This window comes from Symphalangus syndactylus, chromosome 13 (genome assembly GCF_028878055.3).
Source record: "Symphalangus syndactylus isolate Jambi chromosome 13, NHGRI_mSymSyn1-v2.1_pri, whole genome shotgun sequence".
Taxonomy (NCBI): Eukaryota; Metazoa; Chordata; class Mammalia; order Primates; family Hylobatidae; genus Symphalangus; species Symphalangus syndactylus.
This window is the reverse complement of record NC_072435.2, coordinates 91,632,167-91,655,057: the sequence shown is the minus strand read 5'-3', so window position 1 is coordinate 91,655,057 and position 22,891 is coordinate 91,632,167. Positions and strand designations below refer to the sequence as shown.

At 35.0% G+C, this 22,891-nt stretch overlaps 1 protein-coding gene across 1 annotated transcript in view; it reads left to right on the top strand.

Moving 5' to 3' along the window:
* Positions 1 to 18,507, top strand: part of CDK17 (cyclin dependent kinase 17) — a 119,981-nt gene extending 101,474 nt beyond the window's left edge. The window contains exons 9-17 of the mRNA XM_055239353.2: positions 54 to 116; positions 2,261 to 2,384; positions 8,091 to 8,211; positions 10,603 to 10,700; positions 11,215 to 11,320; positions 13,420 to 13,462; positions 14,466 to 14,556; positions 16,170 to 16,247; positions 16,776 to 18,507. Of these exons, the coding sequence (XP_055095328.1) occupies positions 54 to 116; positions 2,261 to 2,384; positions 8,091 to 8,211; positions 10,603 to 10,700; positions 11,215 to 11,320; positions 13,420 to 13,462; positions 14,466 to 14,556; positions 16,170 to 16,247; positions 16,776 to 16,813 (762 nt within the window). The 3' untranslated portion in view covers positions 16,814 to 18,507. The remainder of the gene's footprint in view (positions 1 to 53; positions 117 to 2,260; positions 2,385 to 8,090; positions 8,212 to 10,602; positions 10,701 to 11,214; positions 11,321 to 13,419; positions 13,463 to 14,465; positions 14,557 to 16,169; positions 16,248 to 16,775) is intronic.
* The last annotated feature ends 4,384 nt before the right edge of the window (positions 18,508 to 22,891 follow it).

The window sequence follows — 22,891 nt, the reverse complement described above, 5'->3', positions numbered from 1 at the left end:
TCACAACATTCTGAAAACGGTGTGTCACATAGCAGAGTGCTGTGTTTTTCCAGGATAAAGACCTGAAACAGTACATGGATGACTGTGGAAACATCATGAGCATGCACAATGTAAAGGTAGGTTTTCTTTCGTGTGTAATTTTTAAATTTTGTTTAAAGCATAGGTGAACCATTATATAATGAAATGTACCAGCCTCATAACTCTTCTTCAGGGTTTTCTGTTTGGCCTTTTAAATAGGTTATTGTCCTCTGAACGTGTAGTATTTACCCAGAACTTCTGTTTACTATACTATAGCTTTCTTAGGATCAGACCTTTTTGTAGAACCACTTCATTCTTTTGACATTTCACATTACAACTGATTGTCCTAATATAGAATATATGTACAGGTGTATTCTGCTTTAAAAAAAATTCAAAATAAATACGAATGATGGGTGCATTCTGTGAAAGGCCTTCTTTAAATAGTGAACTCCCTAAATAAATGGTATTTAATTGTAAAACAACAACTTTTCAGGACTAATGAATAAGGCCAGAACATGCAGGTTTTGTGAACACTGTGCTGGAAATACCAATCTGTACTGTCAGGAAGAAGAGTAAGATAATTGGTGTGTTTTCTTACTACAACATATTTAAAAATTTAATGCTAAAAAAGTTTGCCATAAAATCAGTGCCAGATGATACCCAGAAGTTATTAACTGAGTAACAGCATCCAGCATAGTTTGTATTCTTATAGTAGGTTTCTTTGACCTGAGTAGTGTATCCAAATTTAGCAAAGATTTATTTATCCAAACTTAGTCAACAATATGTAAGAACCTATTCTGAAAATAGGCTGTCGCAGCTGTGCGCTTCAGACATTTCTAATTCTGTAGGTAGTAATTTTAAACTTACATTTTAAAAAAATAGTAAGTTTGGTGGTTATACAGAAGAGCCAGTTTCTGTTACTAAAAGACAGCTCAGAACATATGGATAACACATTGCTAAGGATTTTTAAAAAGGGCTTTAAATGTACTTCCATATATATTCTGTCAGGGTTGTTTTCATCATATTTTACATTTTTTGTTTGCAAAGTGTTATAACTGTCATTTTGTATCTTTTTTGGTTTTAATTTTGTTTTACCTGCTTTTTTTATTAGCAATAATTTGAAAATAAAACAAGGTCCTTAATGATGATAATTTCACAAATGTTGGGACGTTTATTTCTTTAATGCCAAGTTTACATGATTAGCTTAAGTTGGAAAGCGTTTTATTATTTATTTGTATAAATGGCCTTTATACTTTCAAAATACAAAGTGTAACAGGAATTCATTTAAATAGTAATTTTAGAGTTTTAAAAACATAATTATGTAGACTGCAGAGACTCTGGCACAGAGAATTCATTCAGGCGTACCGTTGACCTGCTGCCTTGGCTGCCTCAGTGTTCGGATGCTCTGTTTTTCACCTACAAATGAACTGAGGGGAAACTCTTGAATCCTCTGTACTTGGGGTTCTTTTTGTTAACCCCAGAGAATCAAAGGTCTTATGTGTTCCATAACCCTCTTTCTACCAAAATCTACAACAAAAACTCTACCATTAGCCTTATAGGAATTGCTTTTTTCAGAGTCATTCAGAACACTACAGTGCTAATGCCCCTTTGCGAATCACAGTAGATTTTGAAGGCTGAGTAGGAGGTGCTGAAAGTAAAGTACCCAAGAGATGAGTGATAGAAGCTGGTTTAGGTTATTTTTATAGTAAGTAATTTGCCAGAGCTATGCAGCAGCTTTCTCTTTGATACCTCAGACTTTTCATAAAATCACCAATTCCAATGCCTTATTTTAAAGACACTGCCCCAGATCAGAGTTTTTGTTTATTGTTTTTTTTTTTTTAAGGAGAGATGGGTGGGAGGGGGGTTGGTTGGTTGTTGTGCCAGAATTTTATAATTAAACTATGTAAATCTTAGTAGGCCTGTAAGTTTATGAGGATTTTTTTTTTAAGTCATTTTCCACAGTAAATCAACTGTTACTGCTAGGAGGAAGTTTCATTTTAAAAAATATTTCCATAGATACTGTTAGACTAAAAGAAATAGGTAGATGCTTCAAATAGAATAATAAACTATTAAATTCAGAAAGCCACTATAAAAGGAAAAAGACATTGTACTTAAGGGTGCAATTACTTTCTTTTTCCTGTTACAATGTTCTAGGCCAGCTGCTTTTTTGTTACCATCATTTATGCTTATACTAAAGCATGTCTCATCTGTAAGACTAATTTTTATTTATTTGTTTCTACAGCTGTTTCTGTACCAAATTCTACGTGGTTTGGCATATTGCCATAGAAGAAAGGTATTGCATCGAGACTTGAAACCACAGAACCTCCTCATTAATGAAAAAGGAGAATTAAAGCTAGCAGATTTTGGTATGGAATGTATGAGATATTTATTAGTACTTCCAGGTTCTTAAATGTAAAAAATCAGCCACTGTCATAATATGCCATTGCTTTTATGTGGGTGTGGAAATTTTCTCGGTAGCCCACAGAATAAGATATTTGACAGAACTTTGGTGATTTATGTTGGTTATTAGCAGCAAATTCTAAAAGGCACAGGCTGTTCTTGGGTGTGGACAAAGACCCCTAGGGCTCCTGAGACCCTTGTAGTAGGCCTCTAGATGTAAATACATTACCAAAATTGTACCATCTGTTCTTTGCCTTTTTCACTGTGTTAATATTTGCAATGATGATCCCAAAGTAATAACGCATAAAACTATACACTATACATCAAAGAGTAGTGGCACCAAAATATATACTGTATTCTTTTTTTTTTTTTTTTTTTTGAGACAGCATTTTGCTCTTAAAGCCCAGGCTGGAGTGCAGTGGTGTGATCTTGACTCACTGCAACCTCTGCCTCCTAAGGGTTCAAGTGACTCTCCTGCCTCAGCCTCCCAAGTAGCTGGGATTATAGGCATGCGCCACCATGCCTGGCTAATTTTGTATTTTTAGCGTGACCAATGCCATGTTGGTCAGGCTGATCTCGAACTCCTGATCTCAGGTGGTCCACTCACCTTGGCCTCCCAAAGTGCTGGGATTACAGGTGTGAGCCACCATGCCCAGGCCATCATTGTATTCTTTACCACTACACTTATGTAAAGGAAAAACTGTCAGTTACACTTACATGGTGAAGCAATAAAATTTATTAATTATATTTAATTTCCATCCTTGACTGCATTTCTTTTTAATATTTTATGTGATAAAATGGGAAGTGTACATAAAACTCATTTGCTGCACACAGAAATAATGCAGTTACCTCTCAAGGAAAGGTGCTCATGTGATTATTTGAGTGCAAATTGAACTAGCCCTGTTATTTGAAGGGACACCATTTTTACTTAAATGACTGAAAGACAAACTGTTATTCAGACTTAGGTATTTGGCAGACATTTTCCTGACAATGAAGGAAGCCTGTCATTTCAAGGAAAAGAACTGTCAATATTTCTTGCCAATAAAAAAATTGAAGTTTTCAAGCAAAAATTAGAGTTTGGAAATTTGGATCTGCTTTGAGTTTGATGGCTTTTCAATACTTACAGACTTTTCTGATGAGACCAATGTTGATGTTAACAAACACGATTTTCGATATGCTGAAAAAGTGTATAAACATTTGGAATGTATAACTCAGGGAACCACTGTTTTCCAAATGGCTAATGCATGGTATTACAGAATCATGCATGAATAAAAGACCCATTTAAAGTACAAGGTCAATGAATTTTAGTGCAACAAAAGCATGAGAGGTTCATCGTTATAGTTTTTGTTACCACATAGCTTTTAAGAGACCACTTACTTTCTAGTTCTGATGTAGTGTCAAATAAGACTATTCACATTTATCAGAAAAGGCTATTAAAATGCCCCTCCTCTTTTCAACCTCATATCTGTGTGAGATTTGATTTCCTTCATATATGTATGTATGTTGTGATATGTATATTTGATCCATTTTGATACATATTGTGATATGTATCAAAGCACCATATCACGAAACATCGAATGCAAAAACAGATGTGGAATCCAGTTGTCTTCTATTAAAATAGACTTTAGGCCAGACATGGTGGCTCGGGATGTAATCCCAGCACTTATGAGGCTGAGGTGAGAGGATCACTTGAAGCCAGGAGTTTAAGACCAGCCTGGGCAACATAGCAAGACCCCATCTCTACACCAAAAACAAGACTTAAAAGAGATTTACAAAAATGTAAAAGAAGGCCATTCTTCTTACTAAGTTTTGTTTTTATAAAAAAAAGTCTTTCATAAAAATGTCATTCATGCTACATATAATGGGTGGTATTTTTAAAGAGAAAATAATATTTTAAAATTTGCTAAGTTTTAATTTCTAATGTGGCAAATATCAGTAAATATATCCACAAAAATAAAAGCTCTTATTAGGTCTTTGATAATTTTCAAGAGTATAAAATGGGTCTTGAGAGCAATGAGTTTAGAAGCAACTACTGAAAGGAGTTCCCTTAATATACCTGCCACCATTACTCTGTATTTATTGTATGCTCAGTAATTTAATTGCAGCTATTTATCTACTTTTTTAAGCCAATCTGGTTTTAAGGGAATTGAAAGTAAAATTAAATGCTTTTTTTGCTTCTAGAAAGTAAACTTTTTCATGTTGAAGGAACTTTGTAGAGTAGCTTTGAATTTTTTGTGTCCCCCATTCTGAGAGTTTGAATACTCTTGGAGAACTTAGTTTTTAAAAACCCATGCAGTTTTCCATAACTAAATTTATAATTTTTTTCATAAATGATTATGGTAGTTTTTTGTTTGTTTGTTTTGAGACAGGGTCTTGCTCTGTCACCCTGGCTGGAGTGTAGTGGTGCAGTCTCAGCTCACTACAACTTTCGCCTTCTGGGTTCAAGCAATTCTGGTGCCTCAGCCTCCCAAATAGCTGCGATTACAGGGGTGCCCACCACGCCCAGCTGATTTTCGTATTTTTAGTAGAGATGGGGTTTCACCATGTTGTTCAGGCTGATCTCGAACTCCTGGCCTCAAGCAATCCTCCTGCCTTGGCCTCCCAAAATGCTGGGATTACAGGTGTGAGCCATCACACCTGGCTTTGATTATGGTAGTTTTGTTTGGAGTATTTCATTAAATTTGATAAATACGAGTGTTTCAAGTATTACTCTTCACCGTTATTAAATAGTAAGTTTATTCTGGAAATTCCTATACTTTTGCTCGTTTAGTACTTTGCCATTTGAAGAGTAAATTACTTTTTGCATTTCCTTCCTTAAAAAGGAAATATGTGGGTTACCTGTGTTTGAACAACAGATTATAAGCTATTTACATATGCTTTCATAAAGTCTCTTCTTGGGCATAGTTTATGTTGTTATTTCTCTTATAATAATTGTTACTCTCTCTTTCTCTTTTGTCTTTCTCTCTCCTTCCCCCAGCCACCATTTCCTTTTCACCCTTTTTCCTTCTCCTTGTCTTTCTTAGCTAACCTGCATGTAATGCTCTTTATTCCCAATCCCAAAATGAATGGCGGTGAAGAGAAATACTTCAGGAGGCCAAGGCGGGTGGATCACATGAGGTCAGGAGTTCAATACCAGCCTGACCAACATGGTGAAACCCTGTCTCTACTCAAAATAGAAAAGTTAGCTGGGCATTGTGGTGGACACCTGTAATCCCAGCTATTTGGGAGGTTGAGGCAGGAGAATTGCTTGAACTCAGGAGGCAGAGGTTGCAGTGAGCCAGGATCATGCCACTGCATGACAGAGCGAGACTTCATCTCAAAAAAAAAAAAAAAAAGCAAAAGGAATGTCAAGGACTATAAAAAATTTGCCTTTGGCTGGGTATGGTTGCTGACACCTGTAACCCTAGCACTTTGGAAGGCCCCGCAGGCGGATTGCTTGAGCTCAGGAGTTCAAGACCAGTCTGGGCAATATGGCAAAAACCTGCCTCTACAAAAAATTAAAAATTATCAAGGTGTGGTGGTGTGCACCTCTAGTCCTAGCCACTTGGGAGGCTGAGATGGTAGGATCAGTTGTGCCCGGGAGGTTGAGGCTTCCGTGAGTCATGATCAAGCCACTTCATTCTAGCCTGGTTGACAGAGCAAGACCCTGTCTCAAAAAGAAGAAGAAAAAAACAGCAACTACTTTTATCAGGGAATACTCTGAGTGCTTTAAATTTTGCTTCCAACCTCACAAAGCAAGCCAGGCAAATTTTACCCACAAGACAACAAGAAATTCTGATTATTCCATGAGGTAGTATATTCAACTCTGTCTCTATTTCTTCCATTTTCTTTTTTTGGTTGCATAGTAAATATGACTTCATGTGAAGGAGGGTCATATAACTTTGAGTATTTATACTATAAGTTGTTCTCTGTCCCTCTGAAAATTCTACCCTTTTCCCATGATCAGTGAAAATCAGAAGTCTAGGAACTAGTGATATAGACAGATATTTTCACTAATGATAGAAAATGGCTTGAATAATAATGCCATATCACATTTAATTAATTTGGTTTAGGAGAGATTGTTTCATTTCATTCCAATCATTATTGAAATTCTAATTGTGAACTAGAAGTCCATGTAGACAAACACCATAGTTCGGAATCCTCTCAGGAGTGGGAGAGTAGGATGCTGAGGAAACTATAACTGGTAATTTGCGTTGATATGGTATGTTACAGGATAAGCACGTTTGCAACCCTGTCCTTTGCCTTCCTATAACCCACTTTTAATATCAAGAAGAGAGGTCAGAAAGCTACCTCCATCTTGTTAATTAATTACCAAAATTGGTATGAAAATAATTTGTTGGACTTACTTCACCAAGTTGAGATGCTAGAGTAAAATTTGTAATTAAATGAAATAATGTCAACATTGTTCCAGTTATAACCTTTCACCATTATACTGAACTGAAATAGTATATGAGTCCTGCCTAATTAAATTTCTGACATTGTTTCTGTAATCTTATTCAGTAAAATAAAGTATTGATTTTTTATTTTGTGACATTTTTCTTTAATATTTTAATCAGATATACAAAGTTATATACAACAGCAATCTCAGCCTAAAAAATAAATTCTTCCTTGCTTTGGCAAAATAAATTTATAATTTTCCAGATATTTTTTAAAGTTGCTTCTTCAGGTCATAATTTAGAGGCTTCGAGGTAATAACTCTCACACTAGTGACTCGAGATAAAGTTGTAAACTCTAGCCTTTATTTCTGGATTATCAATAGATTCCATATTAAATTAGCAAAGGAATGGCAAATGTTTTATATCACTTACACCAAGCTTGTCCAACCCATGGCCCAGAATGGCTTTGAATGCAGCCCAACACAAATTTGTAAACTTCTTTAAAACATTATGAGACTTTTTTGCGATTTTTTTTTTTTTTTAAGTTCACAGCTGTTGTTAGTGTTAGTGTATTTTATGTGTGGCTTAAGACAGTTCTTCTTCCATTGTAGCCCAGGGAAGCTAAAAGATTGGACACCCCTGACATAAACAGCAATTAATAATATCCAAGGACAACGAAGTCTGTCTTACTCCAAAATCATCCATGTAACTTAAAACCTAAAAAGGGAGTACAGAACAGCATTGTAATTTTATTCCAAGGAAATTGTCCCTAAGTCAATTTCTGCAAAGAAATTGTCAGTAAATCTCAATGAGATTATGGACCAATAACTTTACAGTTTTTGATAAAAAATGGTATAGCAAATGAAAGTTGTAATCAGGTTAAAAGGTGACAAAAGCTCATAGCTGTTAGAAGTAAAATTGTGTTATCTCAATGTCATTGGCCTATTTTGGATTAATTTAATTGCAGCTGAGAAATAATTTTGGCATCATGATTCATGGACAGAAGGAAAACATCTTAAGTTTAGATTCACCCAGAATACTTCACCAGGTGTATTCAAACATAAAAGTAAGCATAGTCTCTGGTTGTGGAATTCTTGTTTAGTTCAACTATGTAAGGATTTGCCGACTTAGGGCCACATGCACTCAACAAATTCATAAAGTTAACAGTGGTGAAGCCTCAAGAAGCTACGAGTTAACCATCTCAGGCATCCCTTTGAATGGAGTCATGGTGAGAACAGGGTCTGAGAGATCCATTAAAGCTTTTTCATAACCCTTTGTTTTATTTTCTCTATGAAGGACTAGCCCGAGCCAAGTCAGTTCCCACAAAGACCTACTCAAATGAAGTTGTCACACTATGGTACCGGCCACCTGATGTGCTTCTTGGTTCCTCGGAGTACTCAACACAGATTGACATGTGGTAAATATATACAGATATCACTGACATTTATTGTTTTGAAAGAATGTAACTGTTAATGCAGGATGTATTGATAAGTATATACTTTTAAGGAGGTATTATTTTAAAGAGCCATAATATAACAGTGATTAATGAGTTCTGGCATGGGAATTAGATTACCTAGGTTTAAATACCAATTCTGCCATTTAGAACTATGTGGTAACTTTATTCAAATTACTGGCCTTTGCCTCAGTTTCCTCATTTAAGGAAATGGGAATAGTAACAATAACTACTTTGAAGTGTTGTAGATGATGTTAAGATTAAATGAACACTCAGAAGAGTGCTTTATGAGACATTCAAGAGTATCTGATACATAGTAATTTAAAACAAAATTATCATTTTGTCATCATTTAATATTCACCAAAATCTTTCTGCTTTAACTTGAACTAAAAGTAATAATTAAAATACTGTAGTCATCTTTCTCATACACCACTTCGATCTTGACACTCTTCTACTCAAACACCATTACTGCCACCCCCTTCATTACCTATAGAATAAGGTACAATTAATTCCTCAATCTGATACTTAAGGATTTCCATAAGATGTCTCTAAACTACCTTTTCCAACTTATTTCAGACTGTTTCTCAACACATATGTTCCCTTTTAACAAAATGGCATACTCACTATATCTCAGGAATAATGTGGACTTTCCTAGCTTTGCTCTTGGTGTTCATACCAGTCCACCCATCTGGAATGCCCATTCCGGTGCTCTAACTTGGGCTCATTCCTAGTAACGTTCAAACACAGCTTTTCATAAATCCTTTCCTGAATATACTCTAGCCTCTGTTGGCAGTTCCTTCCTCTGAACTGTGGTTGCATTTATTTTCTATGTTCTTCATGTGGTAATAAGTCCTATACCTATTTCTGTTGCTATCTTGAACAGTTATATAAAATGTCTCATACAACTTTTTAAAATTAATTTTTAATATTGTAAAATACTCATAAAATTTATCATTTTAACCTAAGTGTACAGTTGTGAGACGTTGAGTACATTTATATTGTTATGCAACTACCACCACTATCTGTTTACCTCCAGAATCTTTTTCATCTTGCAAAACCAAAACTCTGTACCCATTTAACAATTTCTTCCTATTCCCCTCCCCTACCTCCAGTTTCTGGTAACCACTGTTCTATAATACTTTCTGTCTCCATGAATTTGACTGCTCCAAGTACCACTTACGAGTAGAATCATGCAGTGTGTGTCCTTTCGTGACTGGCTTATTTCATTTGGCATAATGTCTTTAAGGTTCATTCACATTGTAGTGTATGCCAGAATTTCCTTCCTTTTTAAGGCTAAAAATACTCCATTAAATATATATTCCACATTCTGTTACCCATTTATCCATTGATGGACATTTGGGTTGCTTCCACCTTTTGACTATTGTAAATAATGCTGTTGTGCACATGGGTGTACAAATACCTTTTCAGGACCCTGCTTTCAATTATCTCTCTCTCCTTCTCTTTTTCTTTTTAAGAGACGTTGTCTCACCATGTTGTCCAGGCTGGTCTTAGAATCCTGGGCTCAAGCAATCCTCCTGCATTGGCCTGATTTCAGTTCTTTTAGATATATACCTAGGAGTTTAATTGCTGGATCATATAGTAATTCTATTTTTAATTTTTTGAGAAACCACCATACTATTTTCCATAGCAACTATATCATTTTACTTTCTATATAACACTTAATATGTAAAATTAACTTTTATATATAGTTGCTAGATTACGAGCCCTTTAATGGAAGGATTATGTCTTAAACTATGTGTGTACATACAGTTGCTAGATGACTATTCTAGGAACCACCATTTTATCTCTGAACCACCATCCTTTTCTTTTCCTTCTCTTACACACACCACCTTGTACCAACATGTTCTACCTCTGCTTCCTGCATCAAAACGTCTTGAATCATTTGTTTCTCTCCATTTCTCCTGCCTAGCTTAGGTCACTGTCATCTCCTAGATTACCATAATATCTCTTCAGTTGTTTTTCCCCACTCCTGTCTTTGCTGTTCAATCCATGGTCTACACTATTGCTAATACAAGGATTCAGTGAGATAATTGGTGCACTTAAAAAACATTTCTAACACATAGTAAATCTTCAGTCACTGTTGGCTTTGTTATTCTTCAAGGATTATGCAAAGGAGAGTTGGATATTTTAAGTGGGAAAAATGGATATAGCAATTTAGAAATTGAGACAAATAGGGTAAAAGTGAACAAATTAGTTAGACCTAAAATATCTCTTCAGGAGGTTTTCCAACAGGCTAGTGCAAAATTCTGCAGAGAGGCAATCTTAAGGAAAAGATTCTTGTGCTTCATAATATGTAAATGAATTGCTAAATTATTTTCATGATCTATTTTAAAGGGGTGTTGGTTGCATTTTCTTTGAAATGGCTTCTGGAAGACCTTTATTTCCAGGATCAACTGTGGAAGATGAACTGCACTTAATTTTCCGACTGCTAGGTAACAGAAGAAATCTTTTCCCAGTGATTTTGCACCCACAATTGACTAGCTTGATAGGACTGTATCTCTAAAATACATATTTTAAAATTTGATACTGAGACTAACATAAACAGCTGTTACTTAGAAAAATTAGAATGGACACTATGAAGATAGATTGTTCTAGGTAACTTCATCTGCTAAGTTTTATCTTTGCAATAAAGATTTTATGGAAAAACAGATATAATTAGTATGGAAAATTGGATGTCAGCATATTATTAAGGAATATTGCTAACTTTTGTGGTATAAACTGGATAGAAAAAGGGCCAGGCATCCTTTTTACAGTATCATTGCAAAGTCCAAACAAAAAGTCCATGTACATTTATTTCTGTCATTTCAATTGCAGTTGAAATAGTTAAGTCATCTGGTAAATGTAAATTGTTCTCTAAGACACTTTGTTATATATATGCATATATAATTTTTATATATAAATTTTATATATATTTATAAATATAATTAAATTTTTTTTTAAATTCAGGAACTCCATCTCAGGAAACTTGGCCAGGTATTTCTTCAAATGATGAGTTCAAGAACTACAACTTTCCAAAATATAAACCGCAGCCTCTAATTAACCATGCACCCAGGTATTTTTTTTTTCTTATGTGAAAGGGGAAAACACATGATTCTTTTCAATCTTTTGAAGGATTAGTCACAGTAAGGATTCAGGAAAAAATACATAATACACATAATCCTTATATATTTTAGGATCTTATTTAATTTTGAACTGTACGTGTATTAGAATTCTACAGTTTATGTAGATAGTTACTTTTCCCAGAAAGAAGACATTGATTAATGCCTTATTCCATACCACAAAGATTATAATGAAATTCCTGTTTTGCTTTCTACAGAATTATTCTGTATTTACTTAACAAAAACCTAAGAAAGGGTTATGTAAGTAAAATCTTGACTCTATAACACAAGGTAACCTATCAGTATTTTGACCAGTGTTAATGATGTAATTCATATTTGAAGAATATAAACTCTGTCCGATTCCTTAGCAAAATATAACATCTAAACGTCAGCCATTCATTTAAGTTTCTTCTTAGACCTACCCCAAGATCAATCCAAGGCTCCCAATAAAATTTGAGTCAGAACATTTTTACTTGTAGAATGTATTACATTTTCAGGAGATAACATAGAATAACCCCTTTGACTGCATTTTCCATCTCCCTGCCCCCCATCCCCCCAAATTTTGAAAGTCACCAAGATACCAAATAAGGACATCATTTATTTTAACCCAGAGCCATTCACATTGCTCACAACATAACACACTTGTTCTGCTTCCTTTTATTTTCAAGCTAGGGAAGGAAGAGCAAAATAGTTATGACACCAAAAATATTTTTAAAGTATTTATGTGAGTTGGTACTCTTATTGTTACTATAGCAACTAATACCATTCTAACTAGATTTTCTTAGGAAGAATAATAATACGTGCTGGGCTTTTTTTGCATGTCTCTCCCAAGTAGCATAAATTCTATTTTTGTCCTTTAATTATTTTTTGGTAATGTTTAGTGTAGAAGGTTGAAGCTTTTCTTTGAAGCAGAGTCTCCATAACTGTAGTGCCTAGTTTGTGCCCAGGGAACTCTGGATATGTGCTAGAATGGCAAACTACATAGAATGTCTAGACTGCAGCATCCACAGGACCCACTTGAGAGCACTTGGAAGAAAATGTTACTTTATTCATAATTGTACTTCTACCAGTGAAAGGCAGTGTAAGATAGAACCTGTTACTTCTGGTCAAGAGATTATTCCATTAAGATAATCTCAGGCTGGGCACGGTGGCTCATGCCTGTAATCCCAGCACTTTAGCGGGGCCAAGGCCGGCGGATCACCTGAGGTTGGGAGTTTGAGACCAGCCTGACCAACATGGAAAAACCCTGTCTCTACTAAAAATATAAAAAATTAGCCAGGCGTGGTGGTGCATGCCTGTAATCCTAGCTACTCGGGAGGCTGAGGCAGGAGAATCGTTTGAACCCAGGAGGTAGAGAGGTTGCAGTGAGCCAGGATCGCGCCTTTGCACTCCAGCCTAGGCAACAAGAGTGAAACTCTATCTTTAAAAAAAAAAAAAAACATAATCCCTAACCCTACTACCCCTAGTTATACTAATTTCATCTTTATTATATCATTAGTTTTATATCCCTTATTGATGAAGTTTTATGAAGTTATTGTAGCATATTTAAATTGAACTCAATACCTTCTAGTACCCCGTGCTAAGCAGACAACTGTAAAAATTTGTTGAATAGCTCATTTCTGTGTTTGTCTTGAACAACAGTGATACATTTTGGCATCACTTGTCTCTGTGTTTTCACCTATGTAATAGGAAAATGATGCTCTTGTATACTTGAGTTTAGTGAAAGACTGCAAAAAGTGATACAATATTTAAGCTTTCTTAATACTAAAGTTACTTTGTTTTGAGACAGCATGGTGATTTTTTAAATTCTTTAATTTGTTCTTGGATATTGAAAATTCAGATTGAAGCCAAGTTATTTATGGCTTATCCTTAAACAAATAGCAAGGCCAGTCTTTTAAGACTAAAACAGATTTGAGTCTATTTGAAGGCAACAAGAGTGACTATTTTAGGGCATTTAAATTTAGCAGATTAAAACACTTAGAAAATAGTTTTATCTGAAAAGTTTTATCAGCTAAGAGAGAATAAATTTTCACTTGTTCTTTGTTGTTTCTAGGTTAGACTCTGAAGGAATTGAGTTGATAACAAAATTTCTTCAGGTAAGTCAGATCTTACAGTAATTGTTAAATAAGTTGTTAAGCCTCAGCTTCTTCATGTGTAGAATGGGGTCAGTAGAGCTTCTTCAGTATTGTTAATGACAAATAAAATTATCTATGCTTAAGGCACATGTTTAAGTAAAAACGAAAAACAAAACAAAACAAAAAACGGTTTCTTCTAATGTGTCTGGGTCTCTTGTCACCTACAACAGTCTGAGGTAGTTGGTTACTGGCATTGATCAGCTGTGTCAAGGCCTCATTCTCTGCAATTAATGGTCTCTTATGTTCTCTTTTCCTTATACCTGCAGCCTTTGGAGGATGCTCTGCCTCCAAATGCCATTCATATTTCCCTCCAAAGCAGGAATTAGGGGGGACGATAAGGGTAGTACCAGCCACATTAGTCCTCTTGAAACTTGGAAGCAAAAGCTTTACAGAAACCCCTATGAGGTTTCTTTCCAAGTCGTATTGGCCAGAACATTAATTGTAAGAAAGACTGGGAATTGGGGAGCAGGATTGTCATAATTAGCCTAAATTTAGAACAGTTATGATTCATGATTCATCTATCAGAGTTGATGGACACCTTGAACGAACCTAGGTTGTATCATCAAAGGAAAAAGGGAAATGAGTATTGGATAGGTAATTAAGAATGGCTGCCATAAAATTACTGGGTATATGTCCACCAGTCCTTTGGTGTTCATGAAGAGAAGTAACTACACAGGTCAAATATTTTAATTTTTCTTTGCTTCAGAAAATACAAGCAATGTAAATTCTTGTTTAAGATCCAGCCTTATCTTAGAAATGTGGAACTGAGATGTTATTACACAATCTCAACAGCGACTCAAATTAGAGTATAACTGGAGTATTCCAAATTGTTGGTTGAAAAATAGTCATCATATTAAATAATCAAGATTTTTTAAAAGTAGCTCTAAATGCTAATTTGCCCATCTCCTACTTTTTGCAGTAATTAGAGAAAAAGCTAATGAAGCAGTTCTTTGCTTTTTCACAGTATGAATCTAAGAAAAGGGTTTCAGCTGAAGAGGCCATGAAACATGTGTACTTTCGAAGTCTGGGACCAAGAATACATGCTTTACCAGAAAGTAAGAGAAATCCTAAAGTGTTTTCCCCGCTTTATTTTTATTTGTCCAAGGTTAGGGACTGGGGTGATTGGGGAGATGGCTATTGATTTTTAAGCCTAAGATTCTAGTCTTTTCTATAGTTAGATTAGAATTTCTTGAAGGGAGGTGTGTGTCGTATTTCCCTGTGATTTAGTTATTTCTTGTAACACTGAGCACATTGTCACTCCTCTGTAGGAAACCAATAGTACTTAGGCAAGGATCATTAATCTTATTGGACTTTAGTTGAAACATGCCATCTGATGACAGGCATTGTCCCTAGGCCCAATCTAGCTTCGATTTAGCGTTGTTAAAAGTGAATTTCAAACAAAAACTAATGAAGCATAACCGAAACATAAATTGTTTTCTTGTGAAAATACACAAGATACAAAGATGATTTTCCTTCATTGTGGTCACTCTGACTTTACTATCCCCATGACAGCAGTGAGCATATTGTCAAAGTCACTGTAATAGCAGATTTCCCATGCCTGAGTAACGTTGATTTTACTTGTAACATTCTATTTTTAGATTACCACAGTATTTTACTTTAAAATAGAGTAAGGTGAGTGGGGAATTAGAAGAATGTTTGGGAACTAAGCTGCCAAAAGCTTTCATTAATTTCCTATTCTCATTTATTAGACAATATTGATTCATCAAAGCTTGTGTAGCAGTCAGTGACAAAGCTAATTGGAATAAAAAAATCCTTAATACTTTTCAACTTTACTGGATATATTTAAATGAAAGAATACCTCTCTGACAGAGATTGGAAATGAAAGAGATAAATTACAAGTTTTCTTTTAAAGATATTTGTATTTCACTGGGCGCGGTGACTCATGCCTGTAATCCCAGCACTTTGGGAGGCCGAGGCGGGCAGATCACAAGGTCAGGAGTTCGAGACCAGGCTGACCAACATGGGGAAACCCTGTCTCTACTAAAAATACAAAAATTAGCCGGGCGTGGTGGCGCGTGCCTGTAATCCCAGCTACTTAGGAGACTGAGGCAGGAGAACTGCTAGAACCTAGGAGACAAAGGTTGCAGTGAGCCGAGATCATGCCACTGCACTCTAGTCTGGGTGAGAGAGTGAGACTGCGTCTCAAAAAGAAAAAGATATTTGTGTTTCATTATTAATACCAAGTTTTACTTTGAGGTAGGCAGTTATGGTTATACAAACCTTTTCCTTGTTTTTCGCTAAAATTCCGAAGATAGCTTGAGGGCCTGATACCTTCATGTCATTGTAAGGAGACAGAGAGAAAGGACAGAGAGAATTAACACCTAGTATAATAATATATTTTGACTGGGTCTCCCAACCCCAGAAAGTCCTGGAACAGACAGTGTATATTCTCCTCAGAGAAACACTTGCTCACAGCCTGCTCTGACACAGAGTTGGGAGAAGAAAGGTTCTAAAGGTGGATTGCTTCATTCATTTAGTTTTCTCCTCAACACATTGGGACAAAAAGGAAAAATTTCAGCAGGGCTATCACCTTGTAAAATGGTTTCATATTGAATCAGTATATACTTTGTAAACATTTGTTGATAGTTGGGTTGTGTTTGTTTTAATGTTAGACCTTCACCTAATAATTTTTGTCTATGCATTTTAGGTGTGTCAATATTCAGTTTGAAAGAGATTCAGTTGCAAAAGGACCCGGGTTTTCGAAATTCTTCTTATCCAGAGACAGGTGTGTTTGTCATAAACCATTTCACGTGTCGATCATGAATTTTTGCGCGAAACCAAGCTTTTGGTTTATAAATTGATCGGTAAAATTATTGATGTAAAAACCAATGTACAGTGCATTCCACAACTGTTTATGTTTAGCATTGCACGTACTCACTTTTCTGTATGATGTGGGCAGCTCAGTAAATCTTCAGAGAAAAATCTGACTCAGTCAAGTCAGGGATCCTGAAAGCTGCAGATGGCACAAAGACCTTTTACAAGTGACTTGGCTTGATTACTGCACACGCCATCCCTGGTACCTGAGGCAGAAGACACATCTTGTGCTTCCCTAGTCATCAGGTTCATCACTTCGAAGCATAGAAGCTGTAGACTGACCCCATCAACAGAAGGGTCATTTAAGACAGTGCTGATCACTCTTACCATGGAATATTAGCTTTTGCTGGTGGGAACATTAGCTTCCTAGTCACCAAATAACTGTATGTGGGATAAAACTGAACCTTGAACTGCCTCATAAAATGACTTTATATTTTAGGACATGGGAAGAACAGAAGACAGAGCATGCTCTTTTAAGTCTGATAACATGGTTTCAAGCCCAGCCCCCAGCCTTTCTTACCAATCAAGGACCCAGAACTGAAGGCAATTATTTCTTTTGGTGGACTTGGAATCTCCGTTTGTCTACACTGTCCTCTTCACAGTGGAGTCTTTTTATTTCAGACCTACAGATTGTTTTTATATTTGTTGTCACAGTGTGACAATTTTTTGTACAGTTGGTTTTAAGGTCTTCTCTGCCATTAGAGCCAGTAGGTTACAGCTATTGATGTAACTGTAGCTGCAATTTTTGTGCAGGACTGAGAAACACAGTGCATTATTTATTGCGGAATCATTGCTGCTAAATAACTACTGTCTGTTTATTTAACACAACAATTGAATGCCTGAAGAAGTTGCAGTGGCTTTATTATATGTGAATGCATCTGTTTCTCCTCACGAATTGTTTTACTGCTGCATTTTTTGTTTTTAAAATTAAACTGCAGTGTTTCCTGGAATGTAAATTTAGCTTTGCTTAATAGTAAAATAAGTGAGCCATCTTGAACACTTTAAGTTTATACTATATAATTTCTTAATGAACATTGGCAAATAGAGTAGCTAAGAGATTGACAAGCACATTATGTTTAGATAAGCATGTGATGCAGAAGTTGATTCAAGCAAGTGAATCCCTGACATTTTGAGGATCTCACATTAGACACCAACAAATTAAAGCTCCAAAATTATTTATTTTTTACCTGTTCCTCACTTTAGAAACGTCTACTGCATATTACTGGATAATTGTATACTAATACACTTAACCTATTTTACATTGTGTTTTAAATTTAGTTAAAACTTAACCGTAGAAGTCCGTTCAAACATGAAAGGTCTTGCTTTGTTTGTTTTAAATACATTTATTTTATTAGAAAGGATGATACTTCATTGGGGAACAGTTTCTTTCATTCGGGGGCTATGTGTTTCAATAACATTCACTTGGAATCAGCTGAAAGCTGTAATATGTGTTTGAAATGAGCCATGATAAATTACAAACAAGAGAAATGAGAACTTACAGGATTGCTTGAAATTATTTTGGGTATTATCTGTTTACCAGAGATACTAAATATTAGTTTAATTATGCATCTCTTTGAACATCATAAACACACTTTGGTGTTGGTAACAGTATTTTAAGCATTTGTGTTCACTTTTAAGGACTATTTGTTTAGTGCATCTTACAAACTATAAATCTTAATTGGTATATTTTGAAATGGTCATGTAAATTTTTGCCTTATATATCATGAAAATAGTCATAACTTAATTTCTTTTCCTGAAATTCACTGTAAAACATTCAGGGGTCCTACCATTTCTCTTCAGGAAATCTTGTAGTTTATTGTTGTTATTTAACAGTATTAAGTGGATTTTTGTATATTTCATTTTAACTTTATTTGTGAATAGTGATTGTGGCATGTTTGGGGTGTTATTTTAATATTTCATGATACTGAAATTTTAATTTTTAAAAAAAAAATTTCTGGAAGAAACAGATTCATGTGTAATGGTGAATATTGGACCACTACTGCTTTTCACATTTGTAAATTGGTTTTATGTTAAACCTTGTAGCCTAACAAACTGCTGTTCTTTCTAACTGACAGACATGTATTAATATTGTACTTTGAAGGTTATAAATATGTGGAAATTCCTTCATTTTGTTTTGAAATTTATAATAACAAAATCTCCATGTTGTTAAATTGAGTCACAGTTCTTTCTTGGGGATGAAGGCTGTGCCGAGTGGGGCCCTTTTCTTTTATGGGTCATTCTTAAGATAATCAAGTCTCACTATGCTAGAGGTATTATTGTTTTCTGTTTGTGCCAATCATTTGCTTAGTAATGTCTGCTAGGTTTTTTTTATAGCACTCTCAATTATAAAGTATCAAATTTGTCATTTCATAGAATGTATATTTGATTTGTTGCAAATTTGACATACAGTTTTTTCATAGGCTTAATTCGTGTGTATAAAGGGTGAAAATATATATCCATTTGTTACATAAATTGTTTCTTCCTAGGAATTCCTAGGGGTATTTCTTCATTTTATTAAGGAATTTGGCAAGCAAACGAGTGTTTGTTTTTTTGTTTTATTTTTGATACTCGAGCACCATTCAGATCCTGAAAACATTGCAGTGAAGGGAATTGAAACTCCGAAACTTGGAACTTTGAATACCTGTGATTCCTCTTAAACTGATAAGGTTCTTAAAGGTAAGAGAAGATGCCTTTTATGTTTTCTTTCCAAGTGGTACTGTGAACACACATTGGATGTGTCATTCTAGGTGTATAGAGTGGCTACATTCTGAGGCTTTATCAGCTTTCATTTGAAAGGCTGTTTGTTAACATGTTATAATCTGTCTTTTGGACTTGGGACAATTTATGTAGGTTTTTATCTTTTAAAAATTGTGTTGATATATATATATCATAAAATTCGGCATTGTAATTATTTGTATGTGTACAGTTCAGTGGCATAATTATAGCCACAAAGTTGTATAACAGTTACCACTATCTACTTCTAAAATTTTTCATCACTCCAAACAGAAACTCTGATTTTACCCTTCCCCGCAGCCCCTGGTAACCGCTAATCTACTTTGTCTCTGTGAATTTGCCCATTCTAGGTATTTCAAATAAGTGGAGTCATACCATATTTGTCCTTTTGTGTCTGGCTTATTTCATTCAGCATAATGTTCACAGTTCATCCATGTTTAGCATGTATCAGAGCTTCATTTCTTATCATGACTGAATGATATTCTGTTATTATTATACACATTTTGTTTATCGATTTATCTGTTGATGGACACTAGGATAACCCATCTTTTGGCTTTTGTGAATAATGCTGTGTGAACATTGGGGTATAAGCATATGTTTGAGTCCTTGTTTTTAATTATTTGGGGAATATATACACCTAGGAGTGGAATTGCAGGGTCATATGATAATTCTGTGTTTGACTGTTTGAGGAACTGCCAAAATGTTTTCCACAGTGGCTGTACTATTTGATATTTGCAGTAGTAATGCATCAGCGTTCCAGTTTCTCCTCATCCTTGCTAATTCTTTTTTTCCTCTTTTTTATTGCATTCATTGTAATAGGTTGAAGTAGTATTTCATTGTAGTTTTTATTTGCATTTACCTAGTGCTTAGTGATGTGGAACATCTTTTCATACTTTTTTGGCCATTTGTTTATTTGCTTTGGATAAACCTTTATCCAAAGGTTTATTCAAGTACTTTGTCCATTTTAAAAATAGAGTTGCTTGTCTTTTTGTCATTAAGAGTTCTTTATGTATTTTGCCTATTACACCTTTATGAGGTATTTGATTTGTAATTATATTCTCCTGTTCTTTGGGTTCTCTTTCACTTTCTTTGGTGTCCTTTTGTTGCACAAAAGTTTTATTTTATTTTTATTTTTTATTTTTTTTGAGACAGAGCCTTGCTCTGTTGCCCACACTGGAGTGGAGTGTTGCAATCTCGGCTCACTGCTACCTCTGCCTCCCAGGTTCAAGTGATTCTCCTGATTCAGCCTCCCAAGTAGCTGGGATTATAGGCATGTGCCAGCATGCCCGGCTAATTTTTACATTTTTAGTAGAGATGGGGTTTCACCATGTTGGCCAGGCTGGTCTCGAACTCCTGACCTCGTGATCCACCCATTTCAGCCTCCCAAAGTGCTGGGATTACAGGTGTGAGCCACCACGCCCAGCCAAAAGTTTTTAACAACATCCATTTTATCTCTTGTTTGTTGCCTGTGCTTTTGGTGATTTAAGAAAGTATTGTCACGTTTCAAAGGTCATAAATCTTTGCTCTTATATTTTTCTTTAAGAGTTTATTATATTTTTAGCTGTCAGATTTAGAGCCTTGATCCATTTAAATTTTTATATGTGATATAAAGTAAGGGTCCGACTTTATTTTGCATGTGAATATCAATTTTTTTTCCAGCACCATTTGTTGGAAAGACTGTCCTTTCCCCATTAAATGGTCTTGGTGCCCTTCTCAGAAATCAATTGACCATAGGTGTGAGGTTTATTTCTGGGCTGTCAGGTCTGTTCCATTAGTCTATATGTCTGCCCATAAGGGTTTGTAGCAGAACGTTTTGATTACTGTCTTTAGAACGGTTTAAATCAGAAAATGTCAGTCTTCCAACTTTGTTCTCTTTGTCAAGATTGTTGTAGCTATTCAGAGTCTCTTGAAATTCCATATGAATTTTAAGATGGGATTTTCTATTTCTGCAACAACAACAAAACACCATTGGGATTATGATAGGGATTGCATTAAATTAGAATCTATAGATCACTTTGGGTAATTTAATAATATTAAATCTTCCAGCCCATGAACACAAGATGTCTTTCTATTTAGTTAGGTCATCTATAATTTTAGCAACATTTTGTAGTTTTCAGTATACAAGTCTTTTGCCTTCTTAAATTTATTCCTAAGCATCTTATTCTTATTGATGTTATTGTAGATGGAGTTGTTTTCTTAATTTTTTTGGATTTTTTCATTGCTAGTGTATGGAAATACAAGTAATTTTTGTGTGTTCCTTTTGTATTCTGCAGCTTTGCTAAATTTGATTATTAGCACTAACAGGCTTTCTGTGGAGTCTTTAGGGTTTTCTACACATAAGATCTTGTTACCCGCAAGGAATGATAGTTTTGCTTCCTTCTTTATAATTTGGATGCTGTTTATTTCTTTCTGTTGCCTAATTGCTCTGTCTAGGACTTCCAGTACTATGTTGAAGTGATGAAGGAACATGTCCTTGTCTTGTTTTGATCTTAGGGGCAAAGCTTTCAGTCTTTCACCATTGAGTATGCTATTAGCTGTGTCTTTCTATGTATGGTCTTTAACGTGTTAAAGAAGTTCCCTTCTATTCCTAGTTTATTTAGTATTTTTATCTTGAGAATATTGGGTTTTCTTCAAATGCTTTTTCTCTATCAGTTAAGATGATCATATTGTTTTCTATATTCTATTGATGTATATTACATTGATTTTCATATGTTAAACCACTCTTGCATTCCTTGGATAAATCCCACTTGGTTATGGTATGTAATTCTAATAGGCTGCTGCATTTAGTTTGCTAATATTTTTTGAGTATTTTTGCCTATATTCATAAGGTATTTGGCCTGTAGTTACTTTTCTTACAGTGTTTTTGTCTGGATTTGGTATCAGGGTAATGCTGGCTTAATAGAATGAGTTAGGAAGTGTTCTCTCCTCTTCAGTTTTTTGGAATAGTTTGAGGATTGGCGTTAATTCTTCCTTAAATGTTTGGTAGAATTCAGCAGTGAGGTAACCTGGTCCTGGCTTTTCTTTGTTCAGAGGTTTTGATTAATGATAGTCTCCTTGTTATATATAATTTTATTCAGGTTTTAAATTTCTTGTCAGTTTTGGTAGTTTCTGTGTTTCTAGGAATTTGTCCATTTAATCTGTTATAACCAGTTTGCTGACATAAACTTTTTCATAGTAGTCTCTTATAATCCTTTTTATTTCGGTTATTGATTTCTAGTTTCATTCCATTGTGGTTAGAGAAGACAGTTTGTATGATTTCAGTTTTTAAAAATGTATTAAGAGTTGTTTTGTGGCCTAACATATGGTCTGTTCTGGAGAATGCTTCGTGTATGCTTGAGAAAGTATGTCTCATTCTATGAAAAATGTTGTTGGGTAGAGTGTTTGGTATGTGTCTGTTGGGTCTAATTGGTTCATAGTGTTCAGTTCCTCTCTTTCTTTACTGATCTGACTCTTTTGTACATTATTGAAGTGGGAACATTGACATCTCCAACTGTTATTGCAGGATTGTCATATTTCTCCTTTCAGTTCTGTGAGTGCATGCTTCATATATTTGGGGGCCCTGTTATGGGGTGCATATGTGTTTATAATTGTTACCTATCTTCTTGATGGATTGAACCTTTTAGCAATATATAATGTCCTTTGTCTCCTGTAACTTTTTTTTGATACTTTATTTTATCTGACAAAAATATGGCCACCCCATATCTTTTGGTTACTATTTGTATGGAATATTTTTTCCATTTTTTTATTTTCAGCCTCTTCAAAGTAAAAATACAGTGTCTGTGTTTTTAAAGTGAGTCTCTTGTAGATAGCATATTGACGGAT